Source organism: Rhea pennata, chromosome 2 (genome assembly GCF_028389875.1).
Source record: "Rhea pennata isolate bPtePen1 chromosome 2, bPtePen1.pri, whole genome shotgun sequence".
Taxonomy (NCBI): Eukaryota; Metazoa; Chordata; class Aves; order Rheiformes; family Rheidae; genus Rhea; species Rhea pennata.
The window spans coordinates 93402350-93420971 of NC_084664.1; the positions used below are offsets into that span (position 1 = coordinate 93402350).

At 38.2% G+C, this 18622-nt stretch overlaps 2 protein-coding genes across 3 annotated transcripts in view; one reads left to right on the plus strand and one right to left on the minus strand.

The window, feature by feature from the left end:
* The first annotated feature begins 147 nt into the window (after positions 1 to 147).
* Positions 148 to 4828, plus strand: NOL7 (nucleolar protein 7). Of its 2 annotated transcripts, none has more exons than XM_062569922.1 (8): positions 148 to 342; positions 443 to 503; positions 610 to 668; positions 891 to 922; positions 2019 to 2106; positions 3265 to 3386; positions 3476 to 3553; positions 4403 to 4828. In XM_062569922.1, the coding sequence occupies exons 1-8, from the start codon at positions 179 to 181 to the stop codon at positions 4474 to 4476; spliced, it is 678 nt and encodes a 225-aa protein (XP_062425906.1). In that variant the 5' UTR covers positions 148 to 178; the 3' UTR covers positions 4477 to 4828. The 2 variants fall into 2 exon arrangements, with proteins under 2 accessions (XP_062425906.1, XP_062425908.1); XM_062569924.1 differs by having other exon boundaries at positions 3265 to 3368.
* Positions 4829 to 5287: 459 nt separating this feature from the next.
* The window catches only part of RANBP9 (RAN binding protein 9), a 40252-nt gene continuing 26917 nt past the window's right edge, over positions 5288 to 18622 (minus strand). Inside the window, exons 6-14 of the mRNA XM_062569921.1 lie at positions 17402 to 17586; positions 16533 to 16645; positions 15278 to 15386; positions 13708 to 13898; positions 11985 to 12132; positions 10077 to 10198; positions 7436 to 7587; positions 6635 to 6746; positions 5288 to 6239 (exon numbers count right to left, since the gene is read on the minus strand). Coding sequence (XP_062425905.1) covers positions 6109 to 6239; positions 6635 to 6746; positions 7436 to 7587; positions 10077 to 10198; positions 11985 to 12132; positions 13708 to 13898; positions 15278 to 15386; positions 16533 to 16645; positions 17402 to 17586 — 1263 coding nt within the window. The 3' untranslated portion in view covers positions 5288 to 6108. The remainder of the gene's footprint in view (positions 6240 to 6634; positions 6747 to 7435; positions 7588 to 10076; positions 10199 to 11984; positions 12133 to 13707; positions 13899 to 15277; positions 15387 to 16532; positions 16646 to 17401; positions 17587 to 18622) is intronic.

Below are 18622 nucleotides of genomic sequence, written 5' to 3' on the forward strand. Positions count from 1 at the left end.
CGTGTGTCTGTCTGTGCGGAGCGCGGCGGGCGGTTGGCGGCCGTTGGGCGGTGGCGGGGCCTGGCCCCGCCCCTCGCGCGGGGCCTGCTGGGATGGGGGCGGTGGCGGCGCGTGTGCTCTCGGCGGAAGTCGGGGGGGGGGGGACAACTTCCGGGTGGCGGAGGCGGCGTGAGGGGCCATGGCGCCGCGGCGCGGGCGGCAGAAGAGGGCAGCGGGAGGCGACCCCGCCGCGCCCCCCAGCCCGCCTTCCTCCGAGGACGAAGCCCCGGAGGAGGTGTCCTTCGGCGTCGCCAGGGCCGCGGCCGAGACCGAGCGGAAGATCGCGGGGGAGGCGGCACGCAGGTACGGGGACCCTCCCCCCCCCCCCCCCAACGGCCACTCGCGCGCCCCAACGGCCGCCTCCCGTCCCGCCGCGCTGACGGCTCCACCCGCCTCCCCGCAGGCACCGGGAGCTGCTGAAGGAGAAGCGGCGGCGGCGAGAGGAGCTGTTCAAGGAGCAGAAGGTACCGCGGATCCCCCCGCTCCTTTCCCCCCCTCCCGGCCCGCGCGGCCCCGCGTAAGCCGCCGCCGGGCAGGCCGCGCCGCGCCTGACTGCCGTCTCCCCCGCAGAGAAAGAAGCTACTCCCTGAGGCCGTGCTGCAGGAGCTGGCCGCCGCGCCACCCGGCCGGTAAGCTCCTCGGGCGAGCCCGGAGCTCCCCCGGGGGGGGGGGTCGGTGTGGGTTCTGGGCTGGGAGGTTGTGATGGAAGCGGATGTGATGCTGCTTAGTGTGTCCCTCCTCCGATCCTCCCCGATGCCCCGTGGTTGGTGCCGTATACACTTCAGCGGCTTTGACTGAGTGAAGGGAGTCTACGTTGGAAAGTAATCTATCGCTTTTTCTTTGCTTCATAGACAAAATGAGGTGACTCACGCAGCTGACAAAGGTATGCTGCTGTTTAGCTTAACGGCACGTGTCTTTCTATAGCTCAGGATTTCTTTTCTGTACTATAGCTGTGGAGGCGGCATTGTCTGTTGTTACAGAGCTCTTTCAGCAGTTTGCAACCTGAATAGATTGTACTGCTTGTCTGTTGCTCGGGGAAAGTTGGTAGTGGTCATGTTGTCATGTTGAATCTCTGATTCCAGTCTTTTACACTGTACAATGACTTAGTCCAAACTGTTTAAGGAAATAATGGGTGGGTGTTATATTTATATATATATATATATATATATATATATATATAAAAAATCTAGGATTACTAGAAAAAGAGACTAATTATCTTCAGTATTCAATTAAGTTGCAAAGACTGTTCACAGATATATCCAATAATTACCTTGGTACTGGATACATAATGCTATGATTTCATGGTATCAGTAAAAATTAAATAACATTACTCAAACCTCAACTAGAAAAAACAGACTGTTGGGTACTCATGAGTACTTTAGTGCTGTTTATCTGTGCTTCAAAATACTTCACCAAAAAAAAAAAAAAAAAAGATTTTGCTCTTTGTTTTTTTCCCACAATTCTGTCATTCCACCCTCCCATAATTACATGCATGTCCAGTGTAAAATTGCTACTTTTTCTTCCTTTTATTATAGAAGAAAAAGTTGACCAAACAGAGATGAGCTTGGGATGATGTTTTGAATGTTCAGTCTCCACAGGATGTGTTTAATAGAGAACAAGGCTAGCTCTGGACTCTGCTTTGTGATTATTGCATAGCTGTTGTGCTGCATTGAGTTGTTACTCTGTGTTGAAGCCCATTTTTTTGTTGTTGATGCATGAGAATAGGAAAGCTGAACAGCTGTACTTCAGCTGGGTCCCCTAAGGCTTGCTTTGTGTTTCTCCCGCCACCAAGAGCAGCCCTTCTCTGAGGACATTTATAGCTCTTGCAAGTCAGAACTTCTGAAAAGGCCTGTTGGGGCTGACTAAAATCTTTTTTTGCAGCTTACTGATTGATTGATTGTTTCATTCTTGTTACTCCTTTGTATATGGTTCTTGATTTATAGTATGTGGGGAATTTTTGTCTATTAAATTTGCTTTAGATGAACACCCTGAAGATCATGGGTCTGAAAAGCAGAGTAAAGGACATGTTCCAGGACAGCTCAAAAAAGACAAACCAAGGGGTACCAGGTATGCTGGAAGCAGAACACAGTGTTTCTCTCTGAGACCTGCCTCTGTCCATTTGTGGAAGGGGGGAGGCATCACAGCAGCTGTTTTATCACTGAATCTCTAGCGGTACTGTTTTTTTTAATTTGATATTATTTCTGTTTTTCTTCTAATTGAAAGTTTATTATGTGATAACAGCCATATTAATGTGCTTCTGAAACAGTATGCTTAAAAAAAAAAAGGGAGGGGGTGTCCTTCATGAGGCTGCATGGCCATGTGAGACTATTACCTGACATGAACTTGGATATAGCAACGTAGGCTCCTACCCACAGTTCCTCATAGCAGGTTTTGTGGTTTGGACAGCATGTGGACCCTTTGCTCTGCCTGGTGTATGGGGGTGCTTGGGGCTAGTTGTGGTTTCCCCCCCTTAAATGAATTGTGCCTTTGGCTTCTTTTCTTTTTTTTGAAAAGCCATATCGTAGGCTATTAATGATTAATTAATTAATCAATTTACCGTCAATGAATTAAATTTTGAAATTATAGAAGATATAACTTTTAATAATAGGAACAAAGATGAACTCTTAAAAACATGTTTTGGACTTCATTTCTCGTTGTATTTGCTTCTTCCTGTATGCTTAGAGTTTTAAGCAACAGTAGCAGCAGAGAGGAAGAAGGGAATTTGGGTGTCAGCTTTCCTTATTTGTCAGATAAATAGTAATTTCATTTTCAGGTGTGGAAAAGAGAAATTAAGGATCTGTTCTTACAACTTGGATGAAATTTGGGCAGCTGTAAGCACAGCTGTAGAAGTTGCATTACATGGAATCCACTACCTCTGGTGGTTTTGGAGTTTTTTTTTTTTTTTTTTTTTTCTTGTGCCTGACCTCCCTCTAGAGGAAAGCTACACAAGCGTTTCCCAGGGCTATCTCAAGGCTCCGGAGGAGCTCCTGTTTGCTCTCTTAACAAAATAGTAAAAAGGCAGCATATGTGGCAGGATCTTAGCCCCATCCTCCCCCTGCATTTCCCCCCCCCCCCCCCCGGCAAGCTTTACCAAGCTTGGCTGAGAATCAGGAACTTAGCTATCACTGTTGTGCTAAAGTAGCAAAATATTAGCTCATGTCTATTGTTCTGGCTTCTTAAACAAGCTACCAGAACTTACTTCCTTTTATTGGTTTGTTTGACTAGGTCAAAAGGAAACTATATAGCTGTGCACTTAAAAGATCAGAGTTTAACAGGTCTCCACCAACAGACAGCCAAAGACTTCTTACACACTCATCTCTATGGACCAGGTACTAACCGAACGCATGGTAAGCTCTTTTCCTTATGCAGTGCTGCATCTTTTGAATTTGACTGTGTACTAGACTCAGTAAGTAAGTAACACTCATCTCCATTTCAGCAAATGAGTTTTTCTCCCTTGAAAACAAGAAAAACCCAGTTAAAAAAGCTGCAGTTCAGTTTGTGGACAAATCTTGGGGTAAGTGTAAAAGTTCAAACTTGGCCTTTCTTTATGCATGTTATGACTTGAGCTGTTTTTTTGTTTTTCTTTATACAGCTTTCATGCTTGTTACAGGACTGTAATTTACTAACTGAAGTAAGTGGCAGTGAGAGAGGGGAAACAGGACACTACAGCACTGTGCAGTGAATGTTCCATGGGGGAGAGCGTACAGGACAATCCCAAAATGCTACCTAATTTTTCATACATAAAGCAGCAAGTTGTGTATACTTGCCTGGTTAAATATCATACTAATTATTGCTTCAGTCTATAAATGCTGTAACTTCTAGTGTGCATAAAATCGTACAGCTGCAATGCCAAGATCCTAAAACTTACGCATCAACAGAACAAAATAAGTCTTTTCCCCCTATAAAAACACAAAATTATAAAAATGAAGACAGACTCATACATCAACTCTAGATATCCTCCTAGTCAAGTCAACCACATATGCAGAGTCTGTGAACATCATAAAATTTAGAGGGGAAAAGTTGTAATTAATTATTAATCCCTGGTAGTCAGAGTTTGCTTTTCAATTGAGCTCCAAAAGTGAAAAAACAGAAAGCACTGCTGTACCCTCCTCTGAAGGAGATTAGCAAATAATGGTACCACTGTCCCTTGGAAGCCTCTTGTTATATGTGGGGAAAAAAAAAAAAAAAAAAAAAAAGAACTTTATTAACTTTATTAACTTTCCAATCAAGTTGCCTGCTTAGGCTTGAAATGCTGTAATCTGTATTTTGCTGCTCCTCAGCTATCATCTGCTCCAAAAAAAAAAAAAAAAAATGCTACAGCCTCATTTTTTTTTTCCTCCTTTTTCCCCCTCCCCCTTTTAAGGGCTAGAAGAAAAGCAAAAAGCAACAAAGTTTAAGAAATGCTGGCTGGCAGCAAAGATGAAAAGTCTGGTGTGAAGACAGCCTTTTCAGAAGGTGCCATCAAGGACTTGGTCTGAAAGTTATACAACAGAATTGTTCCCCCCCCCCCTTCATCCTCTACAACTCTCCTCTGTAGCTTTCAGCTGCAGACATCACTGAACCGGAAGATACAGACCTTCACTGAGCTGTGCCCAAGTTGACTTCAGTGTTCTCTGCCCTCCTACTTTGAGAAGTTGCTGGGATCGCTAACAAACAGCGGGGCTTTGGCAGTGATTGCATAGCCTTAACACTGGTCTTGTATAACGCCTGCTGTTCTAAATCAGCGTGATAGAGCTGGCTGCTATTGCGGGCAGAGAATAAAGACGAATGATTTTGTACATGCGCTTTACCTGGATGGTGCATTTTTTTTTTTTACAAGTTATTCCTGCTTTTTCAGTCATCTGCACCTTTTAAAAAAACACTATCATAATATCAAAATCTTTAAGATTGATCTTTAGCAGAGATTTCTGTCCAGCCTGATGATTACCTTCAAGGAATATGGCTTTTTCCTCCATCCTGGGAGAGGCCTACGCATACTGAAGCTTCAACTCCCTGACTTGCCTTCAGCAGTGCTAGCTAAACTTCTTTCTGGCAAGAAGACATGAAACCTCAAACCTTTGACAGTTCAACCACTGAAGTAATCTGATGTAGGGAAGTGGTGTCTCAGGTTTGACCATTGAACCATTGTGCTTTTTAGTAGGGCTGTTAGAACCACTGTTCTAGAATAAAACCCTGGGACAAAGAAAATGTAGCATACAAGTCCATGCTACTATGTATATGTAGAAGTAAGTTTTTAATGGCTGGTTAATTATGATATCACTACATTTTATTGCAATATAGTACTATTTAAGCACTTTTAAAAATGCAAGGTGTACAAAGATTAAATTAAGACTGTAAATTGACTAAATATTTGGTTTTTATATAAATAGGTCATAACCACACTGTGTTGACATGTAATACTGTTATAATACAACAGTTAAACTGGTGAGTCTACACAACAGAAGCTGTCTGTAGTTAAACAAGGAAACAAAGTTGAAAAGACCATGTTAAAACAAAAAACTACTAAGATCAACAGGTTGGGATTGTAAGTAGCAACAAACATATTCACTCAGCTCCTGAGTAATTCAAGTTTTACAGTACACATTAAAAAATATCATTTCTTCCCATCAACACTATATATCCAAACCATCAGGTGTTTATGCATTTTGCAAATTACACTGATTGAACTATGTAACAATGGGGGTGGAGGTTGGCAAGTCAGATCCTGCTTGACGTTTACATCACCCACATGCTAATACATCCACATTTTACACTCTTCCGTCCCACCACAGCGTAGCAGGATTTTTGGTTTGTTTTGGACAATCGTTTAAAGGATTTGTAATTGTCAATTTGGATGTCTGACATTATCAGTGATACTTTCAACTCTTAGTTGTCTAAGAGGTTTAAAGATGGAAATTTTCTCCTAACACTAAGTTAGAAATCATTTGCATCATGCTGTAAACTAGGAAGCAACATAAAGCGACAGACTTGTCCTTAGTACATAATTAAAATTCCAAATTCCAGTCAGCAGAGCTGGTCTACTTTCCACTTGAATATGCCACAACACATTTCAGATCTTCAACTGCATAGCTAGTGTAGGTAGTCTTCCACTGTGGCAAACGCACAGGATCCAATTCCTGATCGAGCCATCAATCCCAGACACTGTGAAGCTTGCCCCATCGCTAGGGCAAGTGGTGGTTGCTTTGGCAGATTGTGAGTCTCTGCAAGAGAATCAACAGTGGCAGAGTTGCTACACGTGATTATTTTCATAGTAATACAGTGAAAATTTAAGTTGTAAGCTGTTTAAATAATTACAGAATTCTTCTATTTACCTGCAAACCTTGCCACAACTTAAGGGAGAGCAGGAGCAGTGAAGTGACATTTTAAAATTCCCTGCACAGCACTAAAAGTGAGCAGGCTGGGTTTTTTTTGTTACGAAACAAATAGAGGATTTTAGATCAGTTGTTAAATTAACTTCCTCAAAACTCTCATTCTGCTAACAGATATTGCTGTAATATATCACTATAGTTCAGAGCTTGCTCACTCAGCCCAGCAGATCGCGTACAGCGATCAGCAGCGCTGCATTTGTACCAAGCATAAAACCATGAGGCCTTACCTAGTATTGCACTATTAAGTACAGAGCACACAGGTTCTCTTTGTATCGGGTCAAGCTGGTTTCCAACAGGACTGCTCCAGGGATCTGAATACGCAAGTAGACTGAATGCATCCTATGGAAAGATTATATTCATTAAATCTCACAGCTGTATTTACTAGAGGAAAACATCTAAATTTTCTTCACCCATTTTGACTCAGAATAAGACGGTTGCTGATATACATCATCAATACAATGGGATAAAAAACACATTACAGCACTTGTTCCATTTCAAGCAACTGCTGTTTTTACCTGACTGGAAATTACACAGACCAATTCAGCAATATTAAAATGGTGTGAGAGAGAACACAATCTGGAAATGACATCTAATCAGTCTTTGGTATTATTTTCCAGTGTAACCTGTATTTAACAGACCTCACAATCTGCCCTCTCCCCCACCCCTAGAAGGGTACATTTCAGCCACTGTATCCTCAAATCTCTTGTTTTTCATAGGGGTCACTTATCATTAGATCTGAAAATGGCATTTTTGTATTTACACAAGAGGGCAAGCTACATAGAAGTGAGAGACAACTGCTAACCTCATCTCTGCTTTTAATTGTTTATACTATTAAAGTTATCTTTATGAATGTGCTACACAGAAAAGATGGGAGAAAGTGCTACTCCACCATTGACTAAAACACTACTTCCATTGGAAAAGAACCCACAATAATAGTAAGACAATTTTTTAATGTAGCATGCAGTGAAAAGTGTCACCTTGGCAGGGCATTATTCACCTTAATGACAGAACTGCAAGATTAAGCATACCTTTAACATTTTCTTATTCGCTGTGTTTTTGCCACATTCTCTTCTTAGCTGCTCACTCATTGCTTGCAATTCTCTTCCAAAATGGATCATTCTTTCAATAGCTGCTTGACTGCCACCACATAGCTGACGTCTTAACTGACTTGAATCTACTTCTGCAAGAATGATACCATCATCATCACCACTAATAGAGCTGGCAATAAAAGCTTATGGAGCTAGACCATTTGCACTATTTCTTTCAAAATTTATCAGGCTTCTCCAAGTGAAACATGTAGAGCCAGAGATCTTGGCAAAATGTATTGTTACACTGCACACTGTTGAATTGTTCCTTAAGTAGTATTATCTTAAGAGACTTTGTTAACAGCAAAGTCTGTCTACAGATGCTGGGGGTTTTTGCCATGGTTAGTTTTAAATTAACTACACTATAAACCCAGTTTCAAGCAAGAAGTGTTCTTGTTTTGTTTCTAAAGAAAGGCTGGCTTAAATACACATCTTTTTAGTTCTTCTCATACAACTTGGTATACAGGCCAAGCTTCCTGGGGAAGCAGACTCTGCTTTTTGGTTCAAGGAGTGCACACCGTTCTAGCTACCTTTTAAGTTGTTTGGCGTTGCACTTCTAAGATATGCCAAATCTCAGACTGCCAAAATAGAGTAAAAAACAAAAACACACCACTTAAACTTCCCAAACTGCCAAGACAGACATTGCTACAAAACTGCCAGCAGAAATTCATATATTTGAAGTCTTCTAAATGATCAAATATATAGTTCATACTCATCGTAAAGTGTATTAGCTTAATAACGTGGCTATTTCAGGCTTCCTTTGTAATCTAGGGGAACATTAGAAGCACTTTTTGCTGTATAGTGCAGTATTTCCCTGTACTAGTGATTTCAGAGGATATTAATAGCTCACGAACTGATTGTTTTTTAACAACTGGTTAATTATTTAGATGGTTTTTAACAACTAAAGTCACTTGTATAAAAAGATTTATCCATTCCTTGCCTTTTTCCCCCCATCAATGGTACTAGCTGCTGAAATAGAATTCTGATCTACACTTTAGTTTCAAAACTGTTCTTTCCCATTTTAACCTTACTAATATAGTGATAGATACTGACAACTATTTTTCAAACAGGTACTTAAGAATTAAAAAAGTCATTTTCACTTTTTTTTTCTTAGAAGTAAGCATATCACACCTGAAAAACCTGCCTATATCAAGTTCCATACAGAGCAATAGAGAGAATTATTTCAGAAAGCAAAAATATAATAATTCTCCAACTGTGGAATGTAGACAATGTAGTTTGAGGAGCAACTTTTTTTTTCTTGTTTTTTTTTAAAAAAAAAGCAGAGATGGAGCACCCATGAATCTTCAAGCAGCAGTGTTGCTAACTGCAGTCTAATCTAGGTCATCATTTTCCAAAGGCTGAAAATTACATTAAAACAAAACAAAACAAACAAAAAAAAAAAAAAAAGAAACAAAAAAACCCTCTGCACCCCATGCAGCTGCTTCATGTCTGTCACAGCAAGCCTCTGTGAAAAAGGCTGCAAGAGAGTAAAGCAGGGTTTTGTTTCTTCTGTCACAGAACCAAGGCCTTGTTATTATCCAGTTTCAGAGCATAATGCAGAGAAACAGTAGGGAAATCTGAATATCCACCCCTTGGGGCTGTAACAGAATTATACTTGCTTTTGAATAGTTATATAGCGTTTACCAGCCAAACTGCATAATCAGCAAGAGCACACACCCTCAGAACCATGAAACATTCATAGATATTTGTAAGTACTATTGTATTCTAAAACTTTACCAATAATGTTGTCCCGAGTCTCATGTTTCATTTAAGCTACATAATTGAATGCCAGTTTAAAAATCAATCTAAAAAGGCAGTTCTGCAAATGCAGAAATGGCTGGGCTGGATTCTTCCATTTCTCAGATACCACCAGTAATAACCAGCATTGACTAAATCTCAGCCTGTGCACTCTAAGTCATCTGGCTGCTTTCAGAATCACTGGACTGGGACAGCTGGTTGCTGCTGCAATTGACAGAACAGTCAGTATCTTTTGAAGGTGTGCTGGCACTCAGAGGGTAATTAAATAAAAACTCATCTGTCACATCAGCAAGTATGACTGAGTATGAAACAGGTGAAGTAAAATAGGGTTACGTTTTAGAGCAGGACTATGTAGAACAGGATATTTCTTTAGCAGAAAACAATCTTTCCAAATCTTTTCCTGAGCATTTACTATTAACATCTATACAATAGTTTGTATTCTTCAATACAAGTGATTTGCAGTTTCAACTCTTACTGCTGTGTGCTAAGATTCCATGAAGACCATGGGGATAAAAGGAAGGGGGGAGAAGGAAAAGCAACTTTTAGTCCTAACCTAGGTATGCTAAATAAATAGAACGGTTTCTTCTCAAAGGTATTTTCTTAGAAACTCACGGATATTTAAACTAGCATCAGTGACTACTTTCCCCTGTTCTCACACTGATATCAGCCCACCTAAATCAGTGTTATAAGATTTACATACAATCGCAGCAAGACAAAATTAAGTTTTCAGCTAATACCCCTAATTTTCAAGTTGGGAAGCATTGCAAGTAAAATCATAACCTTGTTGCCATCACTTAATAAAAATGTAAGAAATATCACTGCAGACCCATTTCTGTGTCACATTCTTCCATTTCGTGATCATGTTTAGAACTACCATTTAGGAAGCCATTGGATGAAGTCTCAGCAACCCCATTGGAGTAGTGATCTGTTTCCATGTCTACATCATTGCTGCAAAGAGAATAATACACACAGAAAGAAAGGTTTCATTCATGTTTAAATACTCAGGAGTTATCATTTTCACAACCTCAGCATAGTACTTTCTCATCTTGGCTATCAAAATACTGCTTTTAAATACTACCAAGTTGAGATTACTGATTTTTCTCATCACAGTTGGTAATACCAGAGCATCAGTGATTTTAAGGATGTCCCAATCAACATTACTATTTCAGGATCTGAAAATGTTATTTCTCTGAATGCTAAACACATGTCCACCAGTACTCAAGAATAAGTAGTATAATACTTTCTGAATATACTCCAAGAAGTTATGTTGCTTATGTATCTGTACATACAAAGAGCTGGAGAAAATGCACTGAGGAAGTCTGCTATTCCTACTTTAATCAACTAAGCATGAAGACTACTACAAGAATATCATATTTAGGTAAACATCTCTTCAGAGAAAGAACTCTTTCAAAAAGCCTCAGTCTCCTGATAACACTTTCAGTAGAAAGACAAGGAAAAGACAGGAAAAACCCAGAGCAAATACTGAGTACACATAGATGTGGAAGAAGTGTTCAGAGACAACTTCAGAGCATACAGTTCCTCAGCTACAAACTTTACTCACAGCAGAGCTCAAAAGCACTTTCTGAAAAGGTGGCATTCTGGATGAAAATGCCAGAGTAGCTTTGAAAAAATCAAACTTTGCCGACAGTTACAATACATCCTAGCCAATTCTCTCAAGTCAGGAAGAATGACCACCACAAACCTCTCCCAAGGTCAACAAGACAGTTTAGAAGTTTCTAGCTTGCTTCTAATACTAAAGAATACCCAGTTTCCTTTAAAGGGAGGAAACCAAAAGGCCTCTTTGACTGGGCAACACTGTAGCAAAGGAATTGTCTTCATTTTGTGAAAAATCCCAAAGTTGTCTGGAAACTGCAAAGCTTTGTGGCAGGTTTTTTTCCCTTTTTTTTCCCTCCATCATCCCTATCTAATTCAAGTATTTTTCATTATCACCAACACATCACCACATCCTAATTGCTAATTTTGGAAACAACTCAGCCAAGTACTTACAGATTTCACATCAAATGAGGTTCTGGGGCATCTGTGCAACCAGCTTGATAATTATGCTCTAATTTATTTATTTTCATTCTCTGAATTTAACGGGTTTGCACAACTAACAGTGACTGGAGTTAAGCAAACAATTCTCATTATATATGAAATGGAAGAGAGTCTGCATTTCATGTGTATCTTGTGTCTACTCTGCAAATACTGCCACAAATGGAGAGTAGCTGGATAACTTTTCAATACTCTAACCACTTCCTATCCTATTCAATCAGCAAAGGGTAACTCCAAGAATAGCATTCTTTGCTACTCCTTTTGAAAGAAACAATGTGCTTCGAAGGTACTCAAATTAGTAAGTGGTTTAAATTTAAATCCCAAGTGCTAAAGAGGTAGTTAATCTTCCCTATACAACTTCATAACTGATTATAACTTGCTATAAACGAAGTAATTTATTTTTGCTTTTGCACTACTTTAACCAAACAGGAAAAAAACAACAGACTACTGAGCTTGAGAAACTGAAGCAAGTCCCTTACTCCCCCAAACATACACTAGTGCAATTACATGACAAGCTGTGGGAGAAGCAGTTCTTGTCATCTACCCTTGGTTGTGTATACTACATGTTTCAACTCTCCTTGAAAAACAAAATCCACATCCCACTAAAAACTCTTCTCTGCAATAAAAACATATAGACAACACAAGCCTTAAGGTAAGTTAGAAACATCTGAAGCTTATTCACCTGGAATAGCTGTTAACCTGCTGAGATCTTGATACATTTATGTTGTTGAGTTCTGGTACATTCAAGCTGGTGGTTGTGTGTTTACTGTGACAATAGGATTGATGCGCTTTATTTGATATTACTCCATTACTGCAACTACTTTCAAAACCTGAAAAAAAAATTAAAAAAGTGTAATTATCTAAAAAATGATTTGTAACTACTGATTTATACAAGTGAAATAGGCATAGCTATCAGTAAAATTTACAACTGAATCAAACTTTTAAAAATTGATACCTCTTCTGAGAGATCTGAAAATCTTTTCTAGTCTGGTGTAATCATTAAGGCAAGCAGTTATTCATGTTACTAATTATGTAATTTTCCTGATCAATATGCAATAAAATTCAGTGCTGAAAACACTTCACATGTTGCTACACTTAAATATAGCCTCCCCTCTTCTCCATATAATTACTTTAATTGCTAATACTGTGCTTTGCTAAATAAAATTATATCATGCTGTTAAGTTACTATGCCTGGCTAATATCTCATCTGACCCTTCTAAAATATGATCAAGAAACTACTCTTTGAAGCAAACATGTAATTCCCAGTTTATCAAGCCCCAAAAGCAGAGCTCCCTAGTACATTCTAAAATAGAGACAGATCACAGTGAGTGCTTATTAGATAAGCACTTTTTGCATTCTAGAAAATCCCAATCCTCAATTCTAATAATGTATTTATCAACTTGTTTATTAAGTGGTGCCTCTGTTTTAAAAATTAGAAAGTTAGAGGTGCTTTCCACAACAAGCCACCTGAAGAAACCAGAGAAAATCTGAGTGGGGCAACAGTTGAATGCATGAGAACACAGGTGAGAAGGAAGGAGAAAAGTGAAGCCACTACCTTTTCAGCAGCAACTGGTACAGAGGGAAGCCCCGTATCAGCATCAGTTTAGATTTCAGAATGAAGCAGAACTGGAAGATGATGTCTACTAATTGCTAACAAAAGAGTCTTGAGTTCAAAGTTGGCACACTGAAGTACCACTTTAACATGCCCAACTCTTCTTCTCTGCTGTTGCAGGTTAGGCCCTGGTACCTTCTGCACTGGCATCAGTCAGCATTGACCATTTCCTGGCTTGCCAAGGAGGCTTTAAGACCACCTAGATCCTCTCAGAACTTTTCAACAGAGCAGACTGAAACATGGCTGCCAGTAGAAAGCCCTTTTCTTTCAATTAAATCTACCACTAAGTTCCTGGTATTTTCTACACAATATTCTACCTCAGCAGTTCACAGAATGGTTGAGGTTTGAAGGAGCCTTCACAGAATCTGTTTCACACACCACTCACACACACTAAGCACCAGTCTACGTAACCTATTGAAACTACACCACCTTGCCTGAAGCACAAGTTATTATCAAAAGGACAACAGAAATTCACTTCAGAATCCCCACCATCCACTTCTCAGAAGCAGTCATTTCCTAAAAACCCAGTAGTAACTTACCTTGTAAATACTTAGTAAAAGGAAGAGCAGATGCAAAAAAGTTTTGATTCTATTTACATACTTTCCATTTCCCACACAACTGAGAATAATATATATTTTAAATCATTAAAACTATTCTTTTGGAGAGAGAATTCAGTGTCAGCTCTAAAGTAAAAGAAACTGTCAGACCAAGTTTAGTATTTTTTAACTTTTCCTGATACTCAAAATTATAGGCAAAGCTTTACATACACGGTACATTACCCAAATCAACTTACCAGGAAAGTGTGTGCTGCTCCCTTTTCCTGTTGCCAAACTGTGAATATTCATTCCATGGCTGGGACTCATGCTAGGACTACTAAATGACCGTGGACTAACAGGGTAACTATCTTGGGATTTTGGACTGTGGCCTCCCAAACACCGCACTTCACTGTCAGTACCATTCACCATCTCTATAAACTGGCGCACCCTAAACAAAAGACAAAGAAGTTAAGCTGATAAACCACTTGTGCATTTCAATTTATCAACGAAAGCAATTATTTTAGCATTAAATATGCAAAGAATTTTCTCAACAAAATGCTGGATTTCAGCAACCCAATCTTCAATGAGCTTAAGAGTATTCATCCAAAATATAAAATTTCGAAGTTTGTGAGAGGAGAACAGGAATCTTATCCTTCAAGGACAGATTTCAGCAATAAGCCCTCAGAAAAGTAAACTAAATTCTCCTGTTTTAACTATTTTGTTTCACTAGCAGGGGCAAAGTTATTCCTTGAGAAGGATATGAAGTTATGTAGTCCTAAGTCTGTCATTTTTCTCGAAGTATATGAGGACATAGTTCAAATGTCTGGAAAGGTAAGCACTACAATGATAAAGTTTAACGTTAAACATTTATACTAGGAAAGTTTCAAAAGCAAGCTCATATACAAACCTTCCCTTTAGAGGCTGTTCCTCTTTGTCAAATAACTTTACTTTAGATAAGGAAGTTTTATTATAGACTTTGATGAAGCTCAGAAATACTGCTTAATGTTTAGATTTGGATAGTCTTAATAAAACAGGCAAAGTTTGAAAGATAGATGGCTATTGAGAAAAAGATAACATACAGTTGATGTTACTGAGTGAAGGCTTTCACCAAGAGGTTCATATAATAAGGCCTGTGAATTCTGTGATAAGCTTGCAATATGTTGTGAATTCTGTTCAGTATGAGTGTGTGACAGGCTTGATCAAATACCTTCAAAGTTATTTACTTAACTGCACATAAAATTATATTACTTTGTCTTTATGTTTGATAATAGGTTTGTTTTTGTTTTGCATCTTCAAACTTTACAACACAATACAAAATTCTAGAGCATCAGTACAGCTGGCATGTAAAAATGCCAGAACAAAATGAAGGAGAATGGTGTGCTGGGAAGCCAAGACAGCTCTTTGGGATTATGGAATTTCCACAATATTAGCCAGAGGTTTCCAATAAAGTGACAAGGAGTGAAATAGCTCATCATTATATTTAAACTGGTCTGTGAAGTCAGTCATCCAGAGGAATGGACCATCTTACGTGACAAGACTCAAACTTCTCAAATGTGGTAATTATATATGTATTAAAAGTGATTTAAAAACTTGGCTACAGAGATCAACTCTATATTGAGAGTGAATTATGTTGCAAAACATAGAACCTTGATAACAAAGCCTAGTTAAATATGTAACAAATAAATACAGCATAAAGAAAAAGTGAACTAAATACATTTTCTAAAAATGCTGCTCAAGTTTCTGTGAAAGCTTTAAATGAGTAACTGTCTAGTCCCAGAAGGTACTGTGTCATCTATAAACACACATCTGTATAATTTGAAGACTCACTTTAATGCAAATAAGAGATTAGGATTTCTTTCTAGTAAACTTGGATACAACTGTTGTGTTGTTTCAATGGCTTCTCCCATTCTTCCTGCTAAAACCAATTTCTGAATTCCTGTTCACCAAAAAACAAATAAGAGATTAGGATTTTTTTCTAGTAAACTTGGATACAGCTGTTATGTTGTTTCAATGGGTTCTCCATTCATCCTGCTAAAACCAATTTCTGAATATCTGTTCATCAAAAACGATATCAGTTTAAAAGGACATCTTAAGGATTAATACATGTAAGTTAATGATTAAAAGACACTGCAAGCATCAATCAATAGGTTTTTCCCTTTTAGAGAAAAACAGTGTAAAGACTGACCATTCTTCCTTAAAATGTTCAACAGGGAAATTTTTAAAAACTGCACTTCACCTACAAATACCTAAAAGACTACTTATTAAATACTGTTATTTACTACCAGCATATAACTATTTGGGACTCAAATAGCACATTTAGAGCTAGATTAAGACTACAGACACTATTCTGCAATTTATTTCTCATTTTATACCATTACAAATAAGCACATACCAAACTACCATCACCCAAGAATATTTAAATTGCATCCCACTCCCAGATGTTCAATTCTGACCAAGAAAAACCCAGTTTAATCTCTGTATGCCACACACACACACACACACACACACACACACAAATGCTTGTGGTTTGTGCAGCAGGGACCTACGTGAATGGAGAAGGCACTGTTTTAATCAGGCTGTTAAACAGCACGGCCACAGACTGTTGGAACCAAACTATTAATGTTAGTTTTCCCTCTTGTCTTCCTCCCCCCCCCCCCACCCCCCACTGTAAGCTTGAAAAATTCAAATTTGATTTAACATAGAAAACATTCTCTAAACTCTACCACTTTTCATAGTTGAGACAGAAGTCTAAACTTTTGTCAAGATTAAATTTTATATTCCTATTTGCGACTGACCATTAGCTCTTACAAGCACTAGTCTAGAGACATAAGACATTTAATATGGATCACAATTCTCCATTCAAGAGACACAACAGGAAATTTTCCACATTTCTCAAATTTCAAAATCATTATAGTGAAGATTAACCAGCTGTTCAGAAATGTATAATTTTACATGAAAGCAATGAATTGTACTATGGAATAATGCTGAAAGGAAAAATCTACAATGATGTTTAAGAGAGTTTTAGGTTAAATGTGTTCAAGAAGAAAAAAAGAAGAGGATGTAATGTGCTTTCCAGCCTTACTTTGTCTATTTTTAATGGAAGCTAATTCTTCTAGCACAGTCTGGTCTGTGGACCTGGCGAATGCCTCTGCTGTTGCACAGTATCCATGGTGAACTAAGTAAGATGACACCATTCTAAAAATAAACAAAAAACAAAACTCAGAAACATTTATTAGCTGCAGGTAAGAAATTGAGGATTTCTGGAATATAAGACCTCTTTTCTGAATAAAGTAACTGAATTAACAAATTATTTGAAATGCAAGAAATTTCTACAGTAGTCAGACAAAAATAATTTAGTTACTTAAGAGCCAGTATCTTCTCCAAACGATAGTACAGAAAAATCAGAAAGTTTACCTATCTTTCAATTCTGATGAATTTTTATAGATTTATTCATTACCCAAATGTACAATCAATTACAACATCACCTATTTTTTAATTGCTCATTGCATACATTAAAGTGAAATTTCTGCACACTAATTTTGTTTCCACTTAAGAAAAAATGAAAAGCTACAACCACCATTTTTCCAACTGCTACAGCAATATGCCACAGCCTACCTTGCATGCCAAAGGCTAAGAACGTGAAAGGAAGAGAAATTTCTACAAAGTATTAAAACTGCCAGTTTTGACCACGGCAATTTTTTTAAACTTACCAACCCAAACTAGACTTGTCCAAAACAGAATGAAAGATTTATACATGCTGTTACAAATTCTTAAATAAGTAATGCTGTAGATGACATGGCAAGATGACACATTTGGAGTTAACAAAACTATTCATGCTAGTTTTTAAATACTGATTATTTGCACAATCAAGATAATAGATAAAAGGTCTTGAAAACCTCTGAACTCATCCAGTATGAACTGTATTTTTAAGAACAGTATACAAACTCTTACTTCTGAATCATTGTTTGCCACTCTCCTTCCCGATCTCCTATTGGAAATCTGTCAATCTGCGCTTGAATTTTGGTTCTCCATTCTCGCATATAATCTTCAATATCAAATACAAATGGATGTTGTCCAAAATTAGCATCCACAACCTCTCCTGGTGTTTGAAGGCCTACTGTAGGGTACAAGTTTGGCTGCAAGAAATTTTTGGATTAGCTTTTCCTCTTACTCTGAATTCTCCCCCCCTTTATTTTTTTTTCAACTCTGTAATAATATCCCCAATGCTACTAGTGGTGTGTAGAAACAAATACCTCTGGATCATCTGTCCAGTGGTTAAAGGAATTTATATCAACTCAACAATACAACAACCGATATATTTTATTCCCAGTGGTCAAAATTCTTTGAAATAAAAAAGCCTTACTGATAATTCTCATTCTAGTCAGAAAATGTAGTTTTAAAAACTGTGCTAAAGTTTACAACTTTTGGTTTCAATTTTACAAAATATTAAATACTGATTTTTTTAATGACTTTTAAAGACCAGGATTAAAGTTTCTTTCAAAAAAAAGAACAAAAATTAAACTTACAAAGTGGGCCATTTTCCTTTTGGGGTGAAATACTTAAAACATCGCTGAATTTTAGTGGTAAGAATTGACAGGATAGAGAACTCATTAGCCTCAAAGTCCAAGTGTAGCGCCTAAAAAGAACTGTAACAGTGCATTGAAGTTCTCGTGAATTCCTGGACTTGTATCTAAAAAAAGACTTTAAAGCATTTATTGTTGTCTTAGTTTTACTTTCTGCTTGGAGATTAGGTCTCAATGCAAATTTAAAATATGCCAAATACGGTAAGATTAAAATCTGCTTGGTGGGATTAAAGTTGCTTTCTTAGATGTGAATAGCACATGAGCAATGGCAATGCAATTTTTTTTTCTTTTTTTTTAAAGTCTACATCAGATTTAACACCGCAATCAAAAGGTAGTTCTGTAGATAACAAGCATACTATCAGCATATAGTATGCTTAACTGTAACATATTAGCATATAACATGCTAACTGAATTTTAGCTATCAGTAAGAAGTTACAAGCATGCAGGTCACTAGGCAAAGAGAATCCCAGTGAAGCTAAAGAAGAATATTCTGGTTGTTCAAGCCATACCAAAGCCTATTTTGCCTCTCTCTCGATTTTTAAAAATCAATCCTTCTCATGGTGTTATCTAGACTAAGCAATGCATGCAG

Coding starts and splice junctions, on each gene's coding strand:
- NOL7 (XM_062569922.1), top strand. CDS start 179: ATGGCGCCGCGGCGCGGGCGGCAGAAGAGGGCAGCGGGAGGCGACCCC. Junction 669..890: donor GCCGCCGCGCCACCCGGCCG/GTAAGCTCCTCG, acceptor TTTGCTTCATAG/ACAAAATGAGGTGACTCACG. Junction 3,554..4,402: donor GTTTGTGGACAAATCTTGGG/GTAAGTGTAAAA, acceptor CCCCCTTTTAAG/GGCTAGAAGAAAAGCAAAAA.